This window comes from Cervus canadensis, chromosome 28 (genome assembly GCF_019320065.1).
Source record: "Cervus canadensis isolate Bull #8, Minnesota chromosome 28, ASM1932006v1, whole genome shotgun sequence".
Lineage (NCBI taxonomy): Eukaryota > Metazoa > Chordata > Mammalia > Artiodactyla > Cervidae > Cervus > Cervus canadensis.
In genome coordinates this window covers 47,648,050-47,670,350 of record NC_057413.1, presented here as the reverse complement: position 1 = coordinate 47,670,350, position 22,301 = coordinate 47,648,050, and the positions used below count along the sequence as shown (strand labels likewise).

General features: G+C 36.6%; 1 protein-coding gene across 4 annotated transcripts in view; it reads right to left on the bottom strand.

Moving 5' to 3' along the window:
* Positions 1-22,301, bottom strand: part of UBR2 (ubiquitin protein ligase E3 component n-recognin 2) — a 102,157-nt gene that overhangs the window by 18,105 nt on the left and 61,751 nt on the right. For 2 of the 4 annotated variants that reach the window (XM_043449355.1, XM_043449354.1), the window contains exons 16-34: positions 21,205-21,266; positions 20,133-20,243; positions 19,343-19,408; positions 17,629-17,751; positions 17,418-17,481; positions 16,147-16,271; positions 14,217-14,269; positions 12,649-12,751; positions 11,560-11,608; positions 10,997-11,151; positions 9,074-9,176; positions 8,472-8,581; positions 8,285-8,365; positions 7,815-7,993; positions 6,875-7,074; positions 4,656-4,749; positions 3,653-3,814; positions 2,079-2,182; positions 1,336-1,414 (exon numbers count right to left, since the gene is read on the bottom strand). In XM_043449355.1, coding sequence (XP_043305290.1) covers positions 1,336-1,414; positions 2,079-2,182; positions 3,653-3,814; positions 4,656-4,749; positions 6,875-7,074; positions 7,815-7,993; positions 8,285-8,365; positions 8,472-8,581; positions 9,074-9,176; positions 10,997-11,151; positions 11,560-11,608; positions 12,649-12,751; positions 14,217-14,269; positions 16,147-16,271; positions 17,418-17,481; positions 17,629-17,751; positions 19,343-19,408; positions 20,133-20,243; positions 21,205-21,266 — 2,023 coding nt within the window. Of the gene's footprint in view, positions 1-1,335; positions 1,415-2,078; positions 2,183-3,652; positions 3,815-4,655; positions 4,750-6,874; positions 7,075-7,814; positions 7,994-8,284; positions 8,366-8,471; positions 8,582-9,073; positions 9,177-10,996; positions 11,152-11,559; positions 11,609-12,648; positions 12,752-14,216; positions 14,270-16,146; positions 16,272-17,417; positions 17,482-17,628; positions 17,752-19,342; positions 19,409-20,132; positions 20,244-21,204; positions 21,267-22,301 lie in introns of those variants that run through there. The other 2 variants (XM_043449356.1, XR_006265938.1) reach the window with 2 other exon arrangements.

Sequence of the window (22,301 nt, the reverse complement as noted above, 5' to 3'; positions counted from 1 at the left end):
TTAGAAATAAGGAAGTAAACAGTAGAAAGAACAAAATGACAGGACTGGGGATGGGAAGGGGGAATGTGGGAGGCACATGATTGATGTTTATTCTATTTAAACCTTTTAGCACTATTTTTGCCAGCTTCCCAGGTGGCACAGTGGTAAAGAATCCGCCTGCCAATGCAGGAGACACAGGTTTGATCCCTGAGTCAGGAAGATCCCCTGGAGCAGGAAATGGCAACCCATATCAGCAGCAGCCTGGGAAATCCCATGGACAGAGGAGTCAGGTGGGCTACAGCCCACGGGGTTGTAAAGAGCTGGATGTGACTGAGCATGCATATATGCACTACTTTTGCTGAGATATTTAGTATGTGCCAGGCACAGCTGCCAGGTAACTTTAAGGGCATCATGTCACTTTATCACACATATGAGGTAGATACTATTTTCTTCCCTTTACAGATGAGGAAATTGAGTTAGGTTAAGTGATTTGCACAAAGTGGCACAGCTAATAAACAGTGGTGCTGGAACCGAACAAATGCAGTCTAGTTCAAGAATCTGGGCTATACTTTGTAACTTACTGGCTATGGGGTAAAATGTGGCCAACTACGGTGTTGGAGAAGATCTTTAGAGTCCCTTGCACTGCAAGGAGATCCAACCAGTCGATCCTAAAGGAAATCAGTCCTGAATATTCATTAGAAGGACTGCTGCTGAAGCTGAAACTCCAATACTTTGGCCACCTGATGCGAAGAACTGACTCACTGGAAAAGACCCTGACGCTGGGAAAGATTGAAGGCAGGAAGAGGAGATGACAGAGGACGAGATGATTGGATGGCATCACCAACTCAATGGACCTGAGTTTGAGCAAGCTCCGGGAGTTGGTGATGGACAGGGAAGACTAGCGTGCTGCAGTCCATGGGGTTGCAAAGAGATGGACACAACTGAGAGACTGAACTGAACTGATGGGGTAAAATAAGGCTGAACACTCTGGTTTTGACCCAGAGTTACTAAGAGGTTGGTGGGTCTGTAAATAGAAATACAGAAGTCAGCAGGAAGCATGGACTTTGGTGAGGAGGCTGAGCAGCTTGGATTTAGATGTACTGATGAGGTGCTATCAAGGAGAGCCAGATAAAGGGGTGCAGTAGACAGTCAGCAACACCTAGAAGTTTGTGAGAATTAAACATGACATGTAAGTCTTAGGTGTTTATCAGTATTCCTGCATTAAGTCTCAGGATTTATTAAGATCAATGTCCTGTAACATTCCGCTCCCCTACTTGACAAGTTTATATTCTTACTAATGGCTAATTTGATTTTTCATTTCAAGTGGGCCAAATGTAAAAGGGATAATATACTCACTTAGGATGAAAATCAGGCCTAAATCCTTCAGGAAGGTGCAATTCATCCATATTTTCTAAATTCTTTGATGAGGCAGTAACTACAGAAACAAGCATTTTATACTATTATTCTTCAGTCCACAATATTTCTATAAATTTCAGCCATAAATTTCATTCTAAATTAAAACAGGAAAAATTCCCATAATGAAAACTGGTGTAATATACATTCAAAGCATGAAAAGTACTATTGCTCTGGATGAGCTAGACACCTTCCTCAATCATTGTGCTTCTCCTGATAGTGCAACCACTGGAAGAGTACGCTGTACGCTGTTTTGTTTCCTTAAAACCAATGGTATAAATTCTGCTCAGCTCACTTTCCCTCAAGGTCAGAAGTGCAGTGCATACCTATCAAACTTGGGAAGGTTTTGGTAATGCCAACAATAAAGTGAGTCAGCCCATGGAGAATAAAGCCAGCTCTTTGATACTCAGTTACATCTCCCCCACCCCCAGAAGCTCTTCAATAAAATGGGGGAAATAAGTGAGAAGTATCTATCATAAACTACACATGAGCTTGTGTGTTCAAGGAATAAGGAGTAATGTAGCAGTTTCAAATTTAGTTCATTAAGATAAAGAAGATTTGAGTAAGTCAAATTTTAAAATGTGAGGTTTCACTTTTAAAATATTTTAGAACAATTTATTCTGGAACTGTATTTTCCAATGGTCTCAGATATTAGGGAAAAATGAAAGCAGGTTATCAGAACTTACTAGGAGTACTTTCTTCTTTCCTAAGAACCTGTAATGCTTTTATTTGCTGAGATATTGTTCTAATCCACTGAGTCAGATTTGGTTGGTCTGAAAAATTTAACCTGCTAGAAAAGATTATAGAGAGTGTTTAGTATTCTGCTGTTGCTTAGTTTAAGATACAAAAAGACTCCTTAAATCATCACGGGTATATTTTAAACATACTTCAAACATTAAAATACTAAAACAACCAAAAAAACTTGGGGAAAATTTGTTACTTTTAAAAGTTAGAATAGGTATTTATTTGTCAATGGAAATGAAAATGTATTACTTGTCAATATGATGCTACTAATTATTAGCATAAAATTGAGTTATTTGTCAAAAATTTCACTTTTTTAGTACCAGAATTTGCCAGTATTTCTTGAATATCACAACCAACACATCATGGATACTATTTATTGAGTGCTTATTATGCGGCAAGCATCTAGTTATGTTGCAAGCATTTCACAGTATTAGATTTAATCCTCAAAATTTTCTTAATAAAATAGGTTATATTATTGTCCCCATTTTACAGATGAGGAAACTGAGGTTTTGAGCTATGTAACTTGACTAAGGCTGTATATGGGACAGATGTGGCATTCAAACCCAGCTACATCAGACACTGTAGCTTGTGTTCTTAACAAATGTGCCATAACTGACTCTCCTGGGAAAAAAAGCAAAACCTGAACCACAGAAGTGATTTTTTTCTCTTTACACGCAAGAGAATTCTATTCTTAATCTTACAGTGACTAATTTCTTTATCAGTTCAAATGCAGATATAAGTCAGCACCATGATATTTCTTTTCTGATTAAAAAAGCATGGGCTTACATCATATCTAATGGTATTTTAAGAGCATTTTGTGGTAGCATAGACTAAGACACCATAGTTTGAACTCTTAAAATTGAAGAGAAAAAAACTGACTCTGCTTTAATTTAAACCCAAATAGTAGCATACAAATAAACAGATGACTCACATTCATAAAACTTAATGTATACAAAGGTCAGGTTTGAATAGGAGATACCATCAAATTCATATTTGAAAGGAATATGATCATGAATAACTAAAAAGCGCACTAGACATCATGAAATAACAAAATTTTTACATTTTAAATACAAAAATATTCACTTTTTGGCCCAATTCTTCAATTGGCCAGTAAATTTCAAAAAATAATATTTGATTGTTAGTATGCTCAATAAGGTCAGTTTGAGCTGTCCCTCCCCTCACTGATTTATTGAGTGTCTCAAAAAAGTATGAAGGAGATATTTAAAGCAGGGTCTTAAAAATAAAGGAAACAGTTTTCATGAACCCATGGGAATTTTATATCCTTTATAGTATTTACGGGTGACCAAGAAACTTAAAATTTTGGTCTGTTCCTTTCTAAAAACTAAAATTGTATCTAATAGGTCAGCTGGAAGAAATGACTAAATAAAAAGTTTGCAAAGTACCTGGAAAACATGCATTTACCTAGAGTGATATCCTCACCCAGCTGTGGTTTATCATTTCATTACCTTCTAAAGGAAACTTCTTTAATATAAAGGTTTTATGAGTCAAAACTTACCTATGAAAAACATTTCTTGGAGGAAGCAGCAGAGGAATAACAGTATTACTCAAGCATTCACAAAGGGGACAAAGGAATTCTCCATTTTCTACATCATAGCTTGTATGTAAGCGTAATCTCTGTTGCCTTCGCTGTTCTTTAGCTTGAACGGAATCAAAATACCTTCACAATTAGAAAACATGAGGTATCAAAAACAATGGCAATTTTTTTTTTAATGAGAGCCACAAGCTTCAACATTTTGTTTCCACAAAACATCTAAAAATTAAAATTTTAAAATGACCTCAAAAAAAAAAAAATAAAATGACCTCAATTATTTTTAAAAGTGATACTTTAATTTTAAGTTGTAGTAAATAGCAAAAAGGGCTAAGAGTTCTAAAACAGGAGAATTAAAAAAAGATTGCCTTGCAAACCAGTCATTCACCAAGTAGCATATTTCTTGGTCCTAGTGCTCTGTGGTTACTCCCCCAGGACTAGAGCTGCTTACTAGGGGTGGTTCAGGACAACTCAATGAGCAGAGTACTAGAATAACGGCACTTCTGCTGCTAGAGAACACAGAAAGCACCAAAACAGAGTATTGAAGTTATTCCTTATTAGCTCAGGGAGTCATGACATTCTTGAGAGGTAACTAGGCAAGTGCTAGCATCTTCAGAATCAAGAGCTCTTCACCCTGGACCCGAAGAAAGACGATTCTTCTCGGGTTTATATTACTGTAAAAATCCTTTTCTTCATCTAGTCTGTTAGATTTCCCATATTAAAAAATACAGACCCCTAAATTAAAAATTAATTTGATATACTATGAAGTTTCTAAGTCACTCCTTTAAATGTACTGACAAAGTAAATTAATTTTAATTGTTATTTGTTAGGCAGTAATAATGAAGTCTTTTTTTCTTCTGATAAGTTTAGTTCTCTCCCCTTTTTCTAGAATGTAATTTCCTTTATTAAAAAATTAAATTTTGAGTCTTTGGTTAAGCTTCTCTTGACTAATATTAAGAATATAAATTACCTTTGCCAACAGTGTGCATGCATAATGTGCCCACAGCTACCAGTATGTATTCCACAAGACAGATCAGGGTGCATGAATAATGGATCATAATTTTCTGCATTATAAAACAAACAAAAAACATGAGAGAAAACTCAAGCATTTAATATTCCTATACAAATGTACAACGTTAAACTGTGAAATCCTTACTAAGAGCTTGTAAACTTCAAATGAAATGCTAGTTTATTCCTTTGAGATACCAATAATTTATGCAAGACCCTGGATTATTTAGAATACAGGACTCTCTAATTTTCATTACCCTGAGCAAATTAATGAAACTTCCTTGAACTGTGAACTGAAACTGGAATCCTGTTGTTGTCGTTTAATCGCTCAGCTGTGTCTGACTCTCACCTGTGTCTGACTCTTTGCAACCCTATGGACTGTAGCCCCCTGTAGGCTTCTCTGTCCATAGCATTTTCCAGGCAAGAATACTGGAGTGGGTTGTCATTTCCTTCTCCAGGGAATTCTGTATTTAAGTACATCTAATTTTTTGAACACATCACATTTTTAGGGCACCAAGAGACTCCTATTTCCCACAAATGATGGATCTGTCTTTAAATGCCTTTAGGGCAGCTGGGTCACAATGATCTCAAACAAAAAAGATGTCCTGGCAGTAGTGGGGCGCTCCCTAGAGGAGATTCTTCTTAAGGACACTCATGCAGAGAAGAGCCACAATTACTATAGGAGTCAAGGTGCAGCAAAATACCAGGACAGCAGCCCAGACCGGAGTAGGGAAAAGGGGGCAATTCACACAGTCTTCTGCTCTGGCACTAATTTTTATATTCAAAGGAGATGAAAAATGAAGACAAACATCAAGTGGCTAGCTGGCTTCTTTGGGAATTCTCGGAATTCTCTACATAAATTAGCATAATTTTAGAAATTCTCTAACAGTAAAATTACTTGTTTCAATTTGCTTTATATAATAGAATAGTGCAAACTTCACAGCATAAAGAAAATCTTTAATGATCTAAACTGTGAAAGCCTTAAAAAAAATCCACTTACAGCCAGTCAGTTTTTCCAAGCAGGTAACAAACTAAATACAGGTGATAACTTTATCTTCAGCCTAGAATGAAATCTGTAAACCATCTAGTACAAATGGTCATTTCTTAAGATGAAGCAGACCAATCTTTCTTAACTAGGGGGCTTGAGAGCCATATTCTGAAGACTTTCCATGTAGAGAAAAGGCAATTTTACCAGTGGGCTCACAAACTTCCTTCTAGTCATACAATGTGAAAGGCACTGGCTACACAAGTACCTTGGAAATTAAGACACAGTTCTTGCTCTCACGAAGTTTACTGTTATCCCTGAGGCACATGCACATATAAACAAAGAGAAGAGCAGAAACACAAAAGTATCTATGGTGGACACAACAAGGTATAGCCCAGATGCCCCTGCAGGAATGAATGACTTACTCCATCAGCTGTTAGAAGAGGGCACTCAACTGTTATCCCTCTTTAAAAGACTTTGCTCAGGGTCACACTGCTTTGCTCAAGGTCACATCTCTTTCCAGAGGCAGCCCACAACCAGTTTGTTATCAGTGTCAGGGTATAAAAAACCCACCCCCTTAGCCCAACCTAGGACAGCTTTGAGCTCTATCTAGCTCCAGAGCGCCTATGGGGTTGGCTAAGGACTTCTGGGGACTGTACCATAGCTAAAATTCTCCCTCTGGCCAAACCTGCTTCCTTCCCCTCCATTCCATAGACACTGATTCCAAGACTCCTGAATGATGTCCTGCACTACATGGCAGTCTCTATCTCAATAATCTAAATGAGAACCTGGCTCAAGGACTGCTTCTCACAGGGCTGGCTCACCAGGACTTCACCCTGGGACCACCCATGAGAGAAAATAACTATTGTCATTTCAGTGTGTCGACTAATTATCGGAACTTTAAAGCGTGAAGAATGGGAAAGACTGTTAAGTACCAAAGTATGTTAATGTTTTATCACAAAGGACAGCTTTCCTTTGAATCCCTGCTATTTATCAGCTGTGTACTTCAGGCATGATACTTAATCCACTGGAACGTTTCTGCTTTTGCCAAGTGAGGAATTCCCACCCAAGTTACCTGCCCAAGGTACCAGCAAGCCTACAGAGTTATCAGCAGATTAATAAATTCTGTATGTCACTTACCATACTAAGTGGCAGTCACTATTAACAGGGCAGATGAGGACACAGCTATGACTCACCTGGATCCTGAATGAATTTACTTCTGTCTTTTGATAACACGGTTGATCTCTGCACAAACGCGGCCAGGACCATTGCCTTGCTTTCTGCGCTCACCTCTTGCTCTTCCTGACACAGTATACAGGTGACACACTGTCTCTGTGCAGGGACCCGGGTCTGTGCTGGGCCCAGCGCTGTAAGGGTCGTATCTGAAACCACAGGGCTGCAAAGACACGGTTATGAGAGTAATTAACGAGCCTGAGAAGTTTCTACAGAACCAGAGAACAGTAGATTTTAGGTATGTACATATTTAACACACAGTTTTGATGACTTGATTTGAGAGACAAAGTCTTCATATGTATCAAAATTATCTCCTTCAATCCTCACAGCAATCCAGTATGTAACACAGAAGCCAGATGCTAAGTTAGATGGGCCGAGTGTACTCATTCATTTATGAGTGTCAAGGGCCTTTTCAATAACTTACATTTTAAGCATACACAGGAATTATCCTATCAATAGAGACATGCTCATAATTATATGCTAATTAGCTCAGATTTCTAAGATTAAATCCTCCAACTACAAGGCCACACAATTTTTCTATCAACTCTTCTAAACTACTCTAGGACTAAGTGTACTTATAAAGAAAAAAAGGGGCTTCCCTGGTGACTCAGCAGTAAAGAATCTCCCTGCCTTGCAAGAGACACAGGAGATGTGGGTTTGATCCCTAGGTTGGGAAGATTCCCTGGAGAAGGAAATGGCGACCCACTCCAGTATTCTTGCCTGGAGAATCCCATGGAGAGAGGAGTCTGGCGGGCTACAGTCCATGGAGTCACAGAGTCAGACACAACTGAAGCGACTTAGCACACACACATGCATGCAAAAAGAAAAAAAAAACCAAACCAAACATCTTCCTCAATTGAGAACCACTGGTCAAGCGTTTCAAAACTTGTGCTTAATTTTTACCCATTATCAAGTACAGCAGAGACAGAAGAATCCAGTTCTGATGTCTGCTGAAAGAGTTCTTTGTTCTCATCAATAAAGTGCCGCTGCATCTCAGACATCTGAGCCATGATCTTTTCTCTGCGCAATCTGGCAATCTCGGCTTTTCTCTTCCTCTCAGCTTTGTCTTTGTCTCTCGAACTCTGAAATTACACTTCATTTAATTAGACCACTAGAGGCTAAAGGCACATTTTTCCCCCAAAGGAGAAATATTTTTATTGTAAATACTAGATTTTTAATCAACTTAACATGCTAAAGAAAAAAAAAAAAGGCAGTCCAAAAGATTGCTACAAAAATAAACAAATAGTGCCACAATTTCTTTGCATTTACATGTTTGTGAATAATATCAACTACCAACTTACTGCAGATAAATTTAATTGCTTAAAGTGAGCTTGCCACATCTTTTCAGTATTACCACACTTTACATCTTATACCTCTTCCATTATGGTTCCTTCTGTCTCTGCCACAGGACTGGTGGATGAACTCTCCCTTAACTTCTTAATAGCATTAAAAGTCTATGAAAAAAAGTATCAGTTACTCTGAAGCTACGAAACATTCTAAAATTTAAAGATAAACATTTAATATTTTTCACAAAAAGCAGAGTGATGTAGGAAACTTTACCTTTAATATCCACCTAATCATATCTTTGTGGACTTCGAGGTAGGGAGCATTCTGCAGTGTTTCCAGCATAGCTAGTATACTAGGTGAGTTGTTTGGAGCCTCACCAGGTTCTAAGGTAGAAGAAAAAATGGGCATGTGAGCATCAGTTAAGACTTCATAGTGCTTACTACCAGGCACAAGAAGATAAAATGAAATTGCTTATAATACTGGCCCATCATTCGATTACAGCTCTTTTAGAAATTTTCAATACTTCTCAAAAGGTGACATATTTGTGTTTCACAAACAAGCTGTTAACAACTAGAACACTTTCATCATTCAAAAACTGACGTCTTATACCATATGATTATTTTAAGATAGCCTCTAGCAAAATTCAATAAAAACCCAGCTGAAAGGTCTACCTGAGATTTTACAAGTCTAGGAAAATGAATTAGATCTGATAAGTACACAGGCTCTGATAAAATACACAGGTAAATACAGATAATGTCAGAAATCTGGATTCAATATAATCTACTTAAAACCTGTATAATCAAATAAAACAGGTTATATTACACTTAAAAAATGACTGATATGCTGAGTTAGTTTAATAAAAGTTGTATACATACTCGATATCTTCTGCGTGAAGGTAAATGTTATGACATGCTCCTCCATGACATTCTCTAAATGCTGTTTTTCTTCTTGTAGTGCCATTCCAATTAAATGTAATACCTAAAATACAAGTACATAATTTTGTAAGAAATAACAAAAAAGAATCAACTACTGAAAAAAGAGAAATCAAACTATTAAAGCTTAAGTATAGTAAAAAATAATTCAAAGTACTAATTTTTATTAAATCCAACTCTAAAGTTCATTTTCTAATAAAGAATTCCCAGCAAGGAAACAAAAATTTCTATTTCAGCTAGGAAGAAAATTCAATTGCAAATTCTTAAGGTAAGTTAAAATTACTAACAGCTGTGACTAGCGAGTCATATAATTTTCAGTTTTATTCCATCCCTACACTACAGTCTTAAAAACCACTGATTCTAAGGATCAGTGGTCAAATAATTAGACTTGAAAGCATCAATCATGTAATTATCTAATCTATAATACTAGTTTAGTTTTTCTAAGGACTAAAAATCATCTCAGAAAGAGACATACTTTTATCTCTAATGCCACATCATTTATAAAGATGTTCAGCATACCTGATGAAAAATTCATTGCTAGACTTCTAAGAATATAATGACACTGAATCTGTCTCATCTTTATTGTTCTTTACCCTGCTCCCCAGTTTTTGAGGGAGATACGTGTGTGGTGTCTCCGTATCTTTCCCTATACATAGGGCTGCTGTGATTGTCAAAACACTTGGAAGAACATTAGTGTGAACGACACAAAGCCAAGGTATACAGATGATAAATCATGTTCATTCCTCTTCTCCATTTTCCCACAACTCTTTTGCTCATATAATACTGATCGTCTCCAGTATACCACAACTCCATGCTTTTACATTTTATTATTTTTAATTTTTGTAATCTCATTTTATTTTTTAGTTTAAACTTTTTATTATTGGGGTATAGCCAATTAATACTGTGACAGTTTCAGGTGAACAGTGAAGGGACCCAGCCATACACACACGTATCCATTCTCCCCCAAAATGCCCTCCCATCCAGCCATGAGGGAAGTATACATATACAAATATCTTAGCCAGTGAGATACTTGAAGCTGCTGAGACAACGGGAAATAGCTTTGAAGGAAGGCTCACCTTCATCTGAATTCTGGCTTCACTGCTTTGAAGCTACATGCCTTTAGGGAGTTCCTCTGAGCCTAACTTCATCATTTTTAAAATGGGAAAAAACATTAGCTTTCCTCTAGAGTTTTGAGGGTTACCAGTACAGTACATAAAAGTGCCTGGCAAGAATAGGCTAATTCTATTAACTGAGTATTAGTATTATCTTACTTTCTAGTTGAGTAACATGGACCAGTTAATTGACTCTCACTGAAACTTGCCTTCTTCATCTATACAGAAGAAAAACTATCTACTATCTACATAGGAGTACTATGTGAATTTAATGAGATGATAATTTATGAATGACTTAGATTAAAGCTATAAAGTAAAATACAAAGGTTCTGAACTTGCCACTAATTAGCTATAGGACCGTAAGTCCCTGACTTTCAATTTCTTCAATTGCAAAATATAAGTATTAATGAACTCACAAGTTTTTAAAGAGAATTAAGTAAAAAACAAATGCACAGATAACACATTATACAAATATCAGACTACTGCATAAACAAAGACAGATCAGGACCAGTCAGTGAGAGGCAGATCTGCCAACAAGAGCCGGGTAATCACAACCACGTGGTGTAAAAACATCTGCCAAGCTCTCCTTTTTATCCTCAGACACAAAAACAGAAACAAAATACTTCATTTCAAAGTAAGATAACACTACATTTTAACCTAAGTGTCCCATGTACAGATATTGAAAGAGTATTTTGTACTTTGGTTTTTACTACAAAACCACTGAAATATAAATAATACATGTCTTCAAACTTACCCTTTGCAGCATGGACTCAGACCAGATGTGTCCACTATGTTCTACAGTCCACTGCAGTACTGTCCTCATGATTAACAACATGACATCTGACTGCAAAATGTTAACCAGACTTGCAAACAGAGGACAGAATGGGGGCAAAACTGGAGGTGGAAGTGCTGAAAATAAAGATATTATTGGCTCCTTTTGTAGAACACACTTTAAATCAAACCAAACCAAACAACCTATGATAGCCTTCAAAGAATATTTTCATCCTAAAGCTATATTTTACCTTCTCGGGTCAGTTAAATGAATAAAAGTAGCTCCATAAATAGCAGTAGTACAAAAGAAGGTCTTTCTTTTCCCTAGAAATGTCTGAAGATCTGAGATAAAACCATTAACTCAGAGGTGACTCAGTACAAGAATATGTTTATATTAGCCTATATATTAGCCCTTTAAATGTTCATTCATTCAGAAAGCTTACATTTACATCTTTCACTTCACTAGGGATTATTATCATAGTCTATAGAAAACAACCTTTAACAATTAAGAGACTGACATGAAATTTTGGGAAAGATTAAAAATACCTGTATCTTCTTTATTTTGTCTTTTCAATTTCCGTTGAGCTTCCTCTGCCTAATGAAAATGAAGTAATTTGGACAGAGAATAAGTAATATGAAACAATTTAATATCCAAAACTACTGATATAAGTTAATCTTTGTCATACTAACTTCTGATTTTAGGAAATTTCTATCCTTAATTTTGTCATCACTCTGAAATTGATTTCCAGGTTAATTTCCCCTTACACTAAGAGAATCCCCCAAGTGGATTCTTTCTTGGTTTAAAATGCAGGGGAAACATGTATCAACCAAAGTAAAAAAATTATTTAGGTTTGAGCTCTATCTCATGCATCAAAAATGAATAAACACTGCTATATATAAAACAGATAACCAACAAGGACCTACTACATAGCACAGGGAACTATATTCAATATTTTATAATAACCTATAAGGGAAAAGTATCTGGAAAACTATATATATATATAAGCTCTCTCTCTATATATATATAAACTATATATATATAAAAACTACACATATATATATAAAGATTGAATCACTGTATTGTATACCTGAAACTAACATAACATTGTAAATCGACTATACTTCAAAAAAAAAATAAACTAGTAAACAAAAGCTTCATGTTTAAGTTTTGTTTAATGCCATTTATTCAAAACTTATTTTTAAGAGTAAACTGCTAAAAGGCAAAATTTAACTAGTTAAATTCCATAAGTCACCATGGGAAAGCACAATGTTAGCACTAGCAATTCTGAAATGAGAGTGAAACAAGTTAACTGATTACCATACAGGTTGATGATCTGTCATCAAAAGCCAATAAAATACATACAATTAGATATGTGTCGGTACGTGTATAATTATATAGATCTCTTTTATGTACACACAAAATACTAAGGGGAAAACCCCATATGTTAAATGGTGGTATTATAGGTCATCTGTACTTTCTTCTTTATACCTTTCCATATTTTCCAAATTTTCTACAATAAAAATGTGCCCTTTTTCAATCTGTGTGAAAAGCAGTACAAGTTGTTTAGGAAAAAACAAAAACAAAAAAATTCCAAGCAACCCCTTCCCAATATACTTTTTAATTTTCCCAATTACCTTGGACTGCTCTGCCCTTGAAAAGTGATAGAAATACAAATTGAACTCTTTGGCACACTCTGGTTTCAGTTCATACATGCCTCGTCCTGTTAATCCAGGTTTCCTTTGGGGAAGAAAAAATTCTTAAATCTCATATTCTGGACTTCCCTTGTGGTCCAGTGGTTAAGAATCCGCCTGCCAATGCATGGGACATGGGTTTGATCCCTGATCTGGGCAACTAAGTTTGTGTGCTGTTACTACTGAAGCCACGTCCTAGAGCCTGTGCTTCACAAGAAAAGCTACCACAGTGAGAAGCCTGTATACCTAGAGAGAGCCCATGCATAGCAATGAAGACCCAGGGCAGCCAAAAATAAATAAACAATTAATTAATTACAAAATCTCATACACTGCTAATGAGTATAAGCTGGAACTACTTTCTGTGGATTAATTTGGTAATCTATATCCAAAGCTTTATGTGCATCCATTTTATCTAGCATGTCCACTATGGATTTATTCTAACTGGACACGGGAACATGATGATCACTGTAGTGACAACAATTTGAGGTCTAACAATAAGGGACAGGTAACACACATTATGCTATCTTCAGACAATTGAAAACTATTAAAAGTGATGCTAACTTCTATATTTTGACATGTAAACATGTCTATGAAAAGTTCTACCACGTGAAAAAAGCAAGTGTAATCTGGGTTGAGAGAATTTTTTAAAAATCATTTACTTTATTTATATTTATTTTGGCTGTGCTGGGTCTTTGTTGTTACATGGGCTTTCTCCATTTGCAGACAGCGGGGGCTACTCTTAGTTGCGGTGTGCAGGCTTACTGCAGAGGTTTCTCTTGTTGCAGAACAGCGGCTCTAGGTGCATGGGCTTCAGCAGCTGCTGCACTTGGGCTCTAGATCACAGGCTCAGTAGTTGTGGCACACAGGCTTAGCTGTTCCATGGCATGTGGGATCTTCTTTGATTAGGGATTGAACCCAGGTCTCCTGCATTGGTAGGTGGATTCTTTACCACTGAGTCACCTGGGAAGCCCCTGAGAATCTCTTTTATAGTTATTTTGATACTTCCCCTAAAAACATGTATTGTTTTAAAATCAACAGAAATAAAGACACTGTCATTGAAGTGAGGAGCAAAGAAAAAGCAGGATTAAGAAACTGCCTCAACAACCTTAAGGGGATAAACTAGTTTATTGATTGGGTGACACACAGGACACCAAAGAAAGCATTATTTAGAGGCTGATCACAGCTCAGGCGGCACATTCAAATGGAAACAAAGGAAGAGTAACGCATTTACTTAAGACCAGGTTAATTTCAGCTATTTGAAACTATCAGCTATGAACACCTATTTTGAATACAATGAAAATTCTCATATATCTACTTTAAGCTGCTAAGCACAGGGCTAGATCATAAAAGGGAAATGTCAGTGAGAAATCTAGTTCAGAATTACATGTCTGAAAATGGCTGTCACTCTCTGAAAACAACAATTTTATTCTTACTTCCACCAAAGGAAATACTCTAAGAAAAATTAATGCATAAAATAAAATCAAATGTGAAAAAATAGAAAATAAACTCACTTGAAATGTGCAACTGCTTCAATCACACTCTCCATGCCAGTCTCTTTGTTCTCCTAAAGGTACAGGAAATAAATGTGTTTCATGTTAATAACAGTATCTGCTAGCAGTCTGAGCACTGTGCTTTTATCTCATTAAGCTTCATAGAGCAACTGTATAAAGTGAATACACTACTATCTCAGTTTCTACAGATTCCATAGGATTTCCATAGGAAACACGATTAATATGCAGTTGGGGAAATTTACTTGGTAAGCTAACATTCATTCAGACTGATACAATTAAAAACAAGTCATCATATGAAATCAAGGTGACAGCTTTCAAAAGGAATGAAATAAAAACACAAAGTATACATAACATTTAAACAAAATTTATATCTTTGTAATATTTTCTGAAATAGCTACACTAATTTCTTGTCTATCTTCATTAAAACACCATTTTCCAAATCATATCTTATTTGTGACAAGATGTTAACAGGAATTGTGTGGAAAAAAAGAATTCTCTGGTCAAAAATGTTTGGTAGATATAGATGCCATCACTCTGTACAAGGTATTTGCATTTTAAAATGCTTTTTAAATTTTATTTCTTTCTATTCTAACATCTAAGTGAAACTATAACTGTTCCCTCATTTTCTGCATTAAAAAGTACCTGCATACATAACTAGAAATGGAAATGGCAAAAGCAGCCCATTAACAGAGACCTAAAAAAAAAGTACATGTAATTTTTATTCTTAATAGATACTTAGTGATATTAAAAGTTATTATTTTTTTAGGTGTGATAACTGGCAAATGCACAGGTTTTTTCTAAAAGCTTGTATCTTTTGGATCAACCTTGGCACTCCTGACATTTGGACTAGATAGGTCTTTATTGTGGGAGCCTATCCTGTACTGTAGGATGTTTACAGTATCCTGGCCTCTGTTGAATGGACGCCAGGAACACACACACTCAGGCCTGAGTAGTGACACTGTCAAATGGTCCCCTCCCGGGGCGGGAGGTGCCAAAATTATCCCTGGTTGAGAACCACTACTTTAGATATATACAATTCTATTTATAGATGAAATGGTAAATCTGGTATTCTCCACAAAATAACCCAGTGAGGGTGTAGGGATTAGTGGTTAGAGTAGAAATAAGACTGGTCATCTGGTGAAACTGGTGATGGGTTCATTATACTATGTTCTCCATTCCTATAAATGTTTGAAGTTTTTTAAGTTTGAAATAAGACAATGTTTAAGTATTACAACGCCACAAGTAAAGGTTTAAATCCTCGAAGAATGAAAATTAAGGTTCAGAGTTCTAATCTATGGTTCAAACATGGGAAAACATTTTGAAAAATCTTTCCCAACTGTAATCGGGGTTTCTAAAAAGCCCAGGGCTGAAAAATAGGTGGTAGAGGACCTTAAGATTCTAGCAGGAAAAATAGCTACAACTGATCTACGAATGCCCACATGAATGTTAATTTACATTCACTAAAATGAGAGGAATGGCTTAGGAGGGTCTTTGGATGCTTTAGAAGGAAAAAACTCTAGCAAACTTTAGTTTATTCAACATAGTTGAGTAGGTATTTCTAGGTTATAAAGTGTTATCTCTACCCATCACAACTTTGTACTAAACACCCTATCAACAATCCTTCTTTAATGGATATGTAAATTCAGTTCTAAGGAACACGTTTTGTTTTATTCAGTAGCCTTATCTCCTTCAAGGCTTCACTATAAAGGATTCTATTTCTTTGCTGCTTTCCACTCCTAGTACCTAGTATTTTCTTTTTCTGTTTACTTCTAACAAGAGTGACTAGAGTTATACATGTGCTAGCACCATAGTTTTTACAATTGTGGAAAAGGTATACTAGACGGACAGTTAAAGGTTTAAATATTTCCATATATTTATGGAAGGGTTTATGGAAGGATTTCCATATGTTTTTTAAAATGTAGGTACTTACATCTTCAGGTAAAGACTTAACCAATTCACTATGAGCCATAGGTTTGATGCTCAACTGATGGATAATCTCTCGTTTAATCTCATCTGTAGCATTAACCTGTCCAACTCCAGGACTAAATCTCTCTCCTGTCAACAATGAATAAGTACATATACACACACTTAACAATCATAATATTTATAAGCAATACATATTTATAATTCATGCAACACAATATATTTTTCTTTCTTTACAATGGGAAAGCAATGACTGGTCAGGCAATAAAGCAGGATGAGAATAGCTCTCAATCATTTTTTCTGAGCCTCTGACACAACAGGGGAGTGTAGTCTTCAGCCACAGAGAGAGAATTCTGGTTGCTGTTTTCAAAGAATGAGATCAGCAGGTGGGAAGAGACTAGAAACAGCAGCTGTACCAGCAGCCTACGAAACTGCTTTCAAGTCATCTGCCATGTGGTAGGAGGAAGGGACAGTCCTCCTTTGCACTTTGATCTAGTGGCAAATAAGGTATCACCTTCTGAGATCTCCTTCTTTGGTATTACATCCTGACAGTAGCCAGGATTCTCTGCTCCAGGGCTGTTGAGAGTCTGAAACAGTATGGGAGGAGGGAGAAAGTAAAGCACACAGTAGGAAAGATGGAGGTGACAGGACCGAAAATATAGACAGTGAGAACACTCACACACCACAAAGCCATGGAGAGAAACACAGCTAAGATATAAAGTAACAGTAAATAGCTCCTAAATATCCTATTCTTGTTTGCTAAATTCTCCTGTCCCCTGCTTTATTCCTAACTCACAATCTTCCAGTTTATCCTGCGTTAGCAGTTGTCCTCTCCCCTTCTTCCAAAGCACTGGAGTGCTGTTACTCATCATTACAGTAACCAGAGGGGAAAATAAAAATATATACTCTAATCTCCTTCCCCTAAAACTGAGTAACTGCTCAAACAGAAGAAACAGTTTAGATTCTAAACTATTTGCTACCACAAAAGTCAATACAGGACTTCCCTGGTGATCCAGTGGTTAAGAATCCACCTGCTAACGCAGGGGACGTGGGTTCAATTCCTAGCCTGGGAAGATTCCACGTGTTGTGGGGCAACTAAGCCCGTGTGCTACAACCACTGTGCTCTGCAACAAGAGAAGCCACTGCAATGAGAAGCCCGTGCACCTCAACTAGAGAAAGCCCATGCACAGCAACAAAGACCCAGCATAGTCAAAAATAAATAAAAAAAAATTTTAAAGTCAATACAATACATAAATGTTTCAAAATATCCAAACTTACCAACAAGCATTATAATGAGGTATAGCATTTCTTCTATTAGAGTGTTGTTCTGCTGAACTAAATCCTGAAACCATCGGGGGCAATGGAAGAGAGCAAGTTCAGAGATAAGAATAAGAATCATCTGTATTACCTCAGATGATTAAAATAACCAAAAAGAATGAAAGGCGCTTCTCTAACGATTGTGTTGTGGTCTCATAAGGCATGCTCTTACCTTATGGGCAGTCTCAGAACCAATTTTCTTCCCATAATCTGGGGTACTGAAAATCTGATAAAGTTCAAAGCGGCTAAGCATTATCATCAGGAAATGATTTGGATCCATCATGGAGACACCTGTCTTTTTTTAAAATGTATGAAAGAAAGGAAAAAAGGAAGGTCAAAAGGGCTACTAAGCAATTAGTGAGACATATTTTGGTTTGCACAAGAGAAAGCAGCTTACTCGTTCATCAATTCCAATAAAAGATGAGGACTCATTTAGCCCCAGTCCTTACTTGTGATAGCTACAAGTGTGGACAGGAATCTGTGCTGGCAAAACAAAACAAAACATGCCCTGAACCCACATATCATAATAACATGGACTATATGTTCTCTTCACTTTAAATGCTTTGCATTAGTTGTATCCCAATAAATTCAGTTCAAGGTTTTATGTCAGTGTTGTCACTCTCAGGGGTACGACTCTGAGAGAAATGTGGTATAGCAATAAAACTTTCAGTATTTTTTTTTAAATGCCTATCATATTAAACTCTTATCAAGAACTCAAACTAATTTTTAGTAATAAATGCTATACTAAGTGAAACGCTGGCTTGTAAATATTAGTTTTAATTCTCCTATAATTCCATTTGTACAGATTCTCAATCAACTTGAATTTTAATTTTTTTGAACCAATAATTTTTTGAAATTTACATTTTATAACTTATTCTGTAATTTCTAAATCCACTCAGCAATAATATGGAAACACTACTTTGTGACAGGCACCGTGCTAGGTAAATGGACATAAAAAGGACCAAGAGAGTTGTCACAGTTTAGTGCAGAGGAAGGAAAGCAAACAGGCAACCACAATCCAGAGTTATGAATGCTCTGGTGGGGATAAGTAGCATGCTATGGGCCCTCCCCAAAAGGACACACAGCCACGTTTTAGTATGCCAGCTTTCTGGAGAAAGTGATACTAAACTAAACATGAAGATATGCAGGAAGACAAGACAGGTAGCAAACAGAAAAGGAAGAGGGTGGGGGGTACAACCTAGGTAAGGAAAGACATAAATGTACAAATTTTAAGACTTAATGGACTATATCACAAGTTCAGGGAGTTTTTAACATAGTTAAGTACTGAAGGCCTTGAAAATCAGCTTGAGGGATTTGGGGCTTTATAATCAGAGGACAGTGAAGCAAGTATGGCTTTCAGATTTCTAACCCTAATAACTGTATAAATTGTTGAACAATTCACCAAGGTAAAGAAACACTGAAGATAGGAAGAAGGTATGGAGGACACAGGATTTATTTTGAATATGTGAAATACGAGATGTGTTCAGGAAACCAGATGGAAATGTTCAATCAGTTATTTTAGCCATATGAATTTGGAGCTTAGTAGATAAGGGCTAGGTGGCTTCTTTGGTAGCTCAGTGGTAAAGAATCTGCCTGTAATGCAGGAGATGCAGGTTTGATCCCTGGGCTGGGAAGATCTCTGGAGAAGGAAACAACAGCCCTCTCCAGTGTTCTTGCCTGAGAAATACCATGAACAGAGGAGCCTGGCGGGCTACAGACCATGGGGTCGCAAAAGAGTCGGATGCAACTTAGCGACTAAACAAAAACAGATAAGGGGTAGATTGAAGTTACAGATTTGAGAGTGGTCCTAAGTGTCTGGGTCCGGTGAAAATAATAAAAAGAAAAACTCCCCCAAACCTTTAAATTTAATGCTTTTAATTCATTACCTGAAGCATTACTATATCCTTATCAAACATTTCACGTCTACATTTCACATTGTGGTAGTAATAAATCTAAAAAAAAAAAAAACACAAGTAATTATATTGGGTAAACAGGTTTTTATTTGTGCAGTTTTCTCCTCTCCCCACTCACCAAAAGAGCACATGGCTTTTGTGCATGTGAGTATGTGAACATGCAAACACGCACATACAATGTGGTTTCCCCAGCAGTGAATGCTATCTTAATAGAGATTAATTAATTAGAAATTTCCAGATTATAGTATGGAAACTCTATGGAACTTTATGGTTCACATTTTGCAGCCAACTTTCTGGGTCTCCTAATAAAGTTCTTTCAATGAGATTTATAGCTATCAAAAGTAGAGAAAAATCCTATACCATGTCTTGGGGAGGTTTAAAAATTAAAACCTCAATTTCAGAGCTATACTAACAGCACTTTTATCTTTTAACCCAATTTTATAATTAAAGCAGGTGAAATCTTGATTTTTTCATTACATTTTAAAAAACAGCAAACTTTGTTCTAAAAATGACTTCAAGTGAAAATTAAGTTCATTTCTACTTTTGATATTGTTTCTTAATAAAATATGAATAAAAGCTCTAAGAAACTTTTGGTTTAACATTACATCTATCTTGTCAAACAGTTTTTAATAAAACATTTTTAAGGTTCATTTCCAGTGGCCATTCAATAGTTTCAATATAGATGACTTTCGATGACTATTATAACCTCCACAGAAACTAAAGAATGGACTGAAAACTCTTCACAGAATTAAAAACCACTCACCTGGTTTACGAGGGAGAAACCATTTCTTCTCCACATTCCTGCATGTACTTGGGCACATAAAACAAGACATCTAAGAGGGTGTTCTATCAACATGGGTGGGCTAAGTTCACTCTGTGTATACAAAAAAACCACAAAAATCTCAACTCTATAAAGAAGACTGGTTTAGAGATGGAGACTTTATATAAAGTACAAATCAAAATTATTTTAAGGTATGTCTGTGTGCTAGTTAATTTTATGCGTCAACTTGGCTGGACCATGGTACCCAATTTTTGATTACCACCAGTCTAGATGTCGCTGTGAAGGCATTTTTTAGATGTGACTAGTATTTAAATCAGTACACTTTATGAGTAAAGCACATTACTCTCCATGATATTGGTGGGCCTTTTCCAATAAGCTAGAAGGCCTTAAAAGAAAAGACTGAGGTTTCCCCAAGGATGAAGAAATTCTGCTTCCAGCCTGCCTTTGGATTTCAGACTATAAGATCAACTCTTAATCCACCAGGTTGCCAGGTTTATTTCAGACTTGCCAAATCCCTTGACTATGTGAGCCAAATCCCTACAAGAAATTAATCTGTCTTTTCCTGTATACACACACATATACAAACACACACTCAGGTATACTATGTAATGATTTGATATTTGCGGTTTGATTCCTGGGTCGGAAGATCCGCTAGAGAAGGGACAGGCTACCCACTTCAGTATTCTTGTGCTTCCCTTGTGGCTCAGCTGGTAAAGAATCCGCCTGCAATGCAGGAGACCTGGGATCAATCCCTCAGTTGGGATGAGCCCCTGGAGAAGGGAAAGGCTATACCCACTCCAGTATTCTAGCCTGGAGAATTCCATGGACTGTATAGTCCGTGGGGTCGCAAAGAGTCAGATATGACTGAGCGACTTTCACTTTTTCGTAATTATGAAATGATCACCATGGTAAGTCTAGTAACCATCTGTCCCCATACAAAGTTATTACAATATTACTCAGCATATTCCTTATGCTGGATATTATATTCTCATAACTTATTATCTAACTGGAGGTCTGTAATAGATATTTACTTTTAAATGTTCGCACTACTTACTAGAGGTAGGAGCTCTGGAAATTTATATGCCACTTCACTTTTACTTAACAACGCATGCAAACCTGCATGGAAAACAAAGATAAAAGTATTTCTATAGGTGAAAGTCATTTAGATTTAAAAATAAAAATACCCTAAGTATTTGCTCAACTTTATATCTAATTCCCTTTCTGTGTTTCTTTGGAAACCTATCATATTACACATTAAGATACAAAATGAATTGCATCCATAAAAGAAGCTTTACAACTGTTATTTTCATGAACCTCTGTATTAAAGCCATGCTTAGAACCAGAGTCTTAATTACATGTACCAACATACACTGATTAAATTTTACAAAAGTAAATGTTAAAAGTGCAAACATAGCAAATGCAGCTATGTAACTATCAAAGCAATTTCTGTGTTAAACCAATTTTAAGGGTCATAATCGACTGGATCATGAAGTTTGTTCCATTTAAAGTACAATACCAAGAGATCCTCCTGGCAACTGAACAGAGACACTGGCCATGGAATTCAAGGTCTGCACTGATTCTGACCTCAGAATTCAGTTCCTCAGAACTTCCAGTTTAGGATCAAAGCCTCTTTCGTCCCTAATTGCAAAGGGCCTTTCATAGCTCAACTTTAGTTAATTCTGCTAGCTAAGAATTGTCCTATTTATGTTGCTGTCTAAACAGAGAATGCTTTTTACAGTCTCATCGACAGATGTAGGCCGCCTGGTCAAGCCTGGTCTGAAGCTTTCCTTATCCAAGAACACCTGTACTGAGAATCCCGTTCTAACAATGTGCACTCAGCCTCCAAGTTGTTCCTGAGCTGCTCTGTGTATGCTTGCGTGGCTCTCCAGTTAGATTATAAGCGTTCAGGCCAAGGTTTGCCAAACACAGGAAGATAAAATGCTCAAAATATTAGAAGACTGAGGGGGGTAAATACCTCGGCAAAATTAGTACATTTTTAGAGTACTGACTGTTTTCCCTGTGGATAATTATCAGCATTAGCTTCCACTCAGATTTTCAAAGGGCAGAAAAGATCAGTAGCTGAGTTGGAGACCCACTTTCCTGCATTCTAGTTGAACACTATGCCACACCACCATGCCATCACTTGCCTGT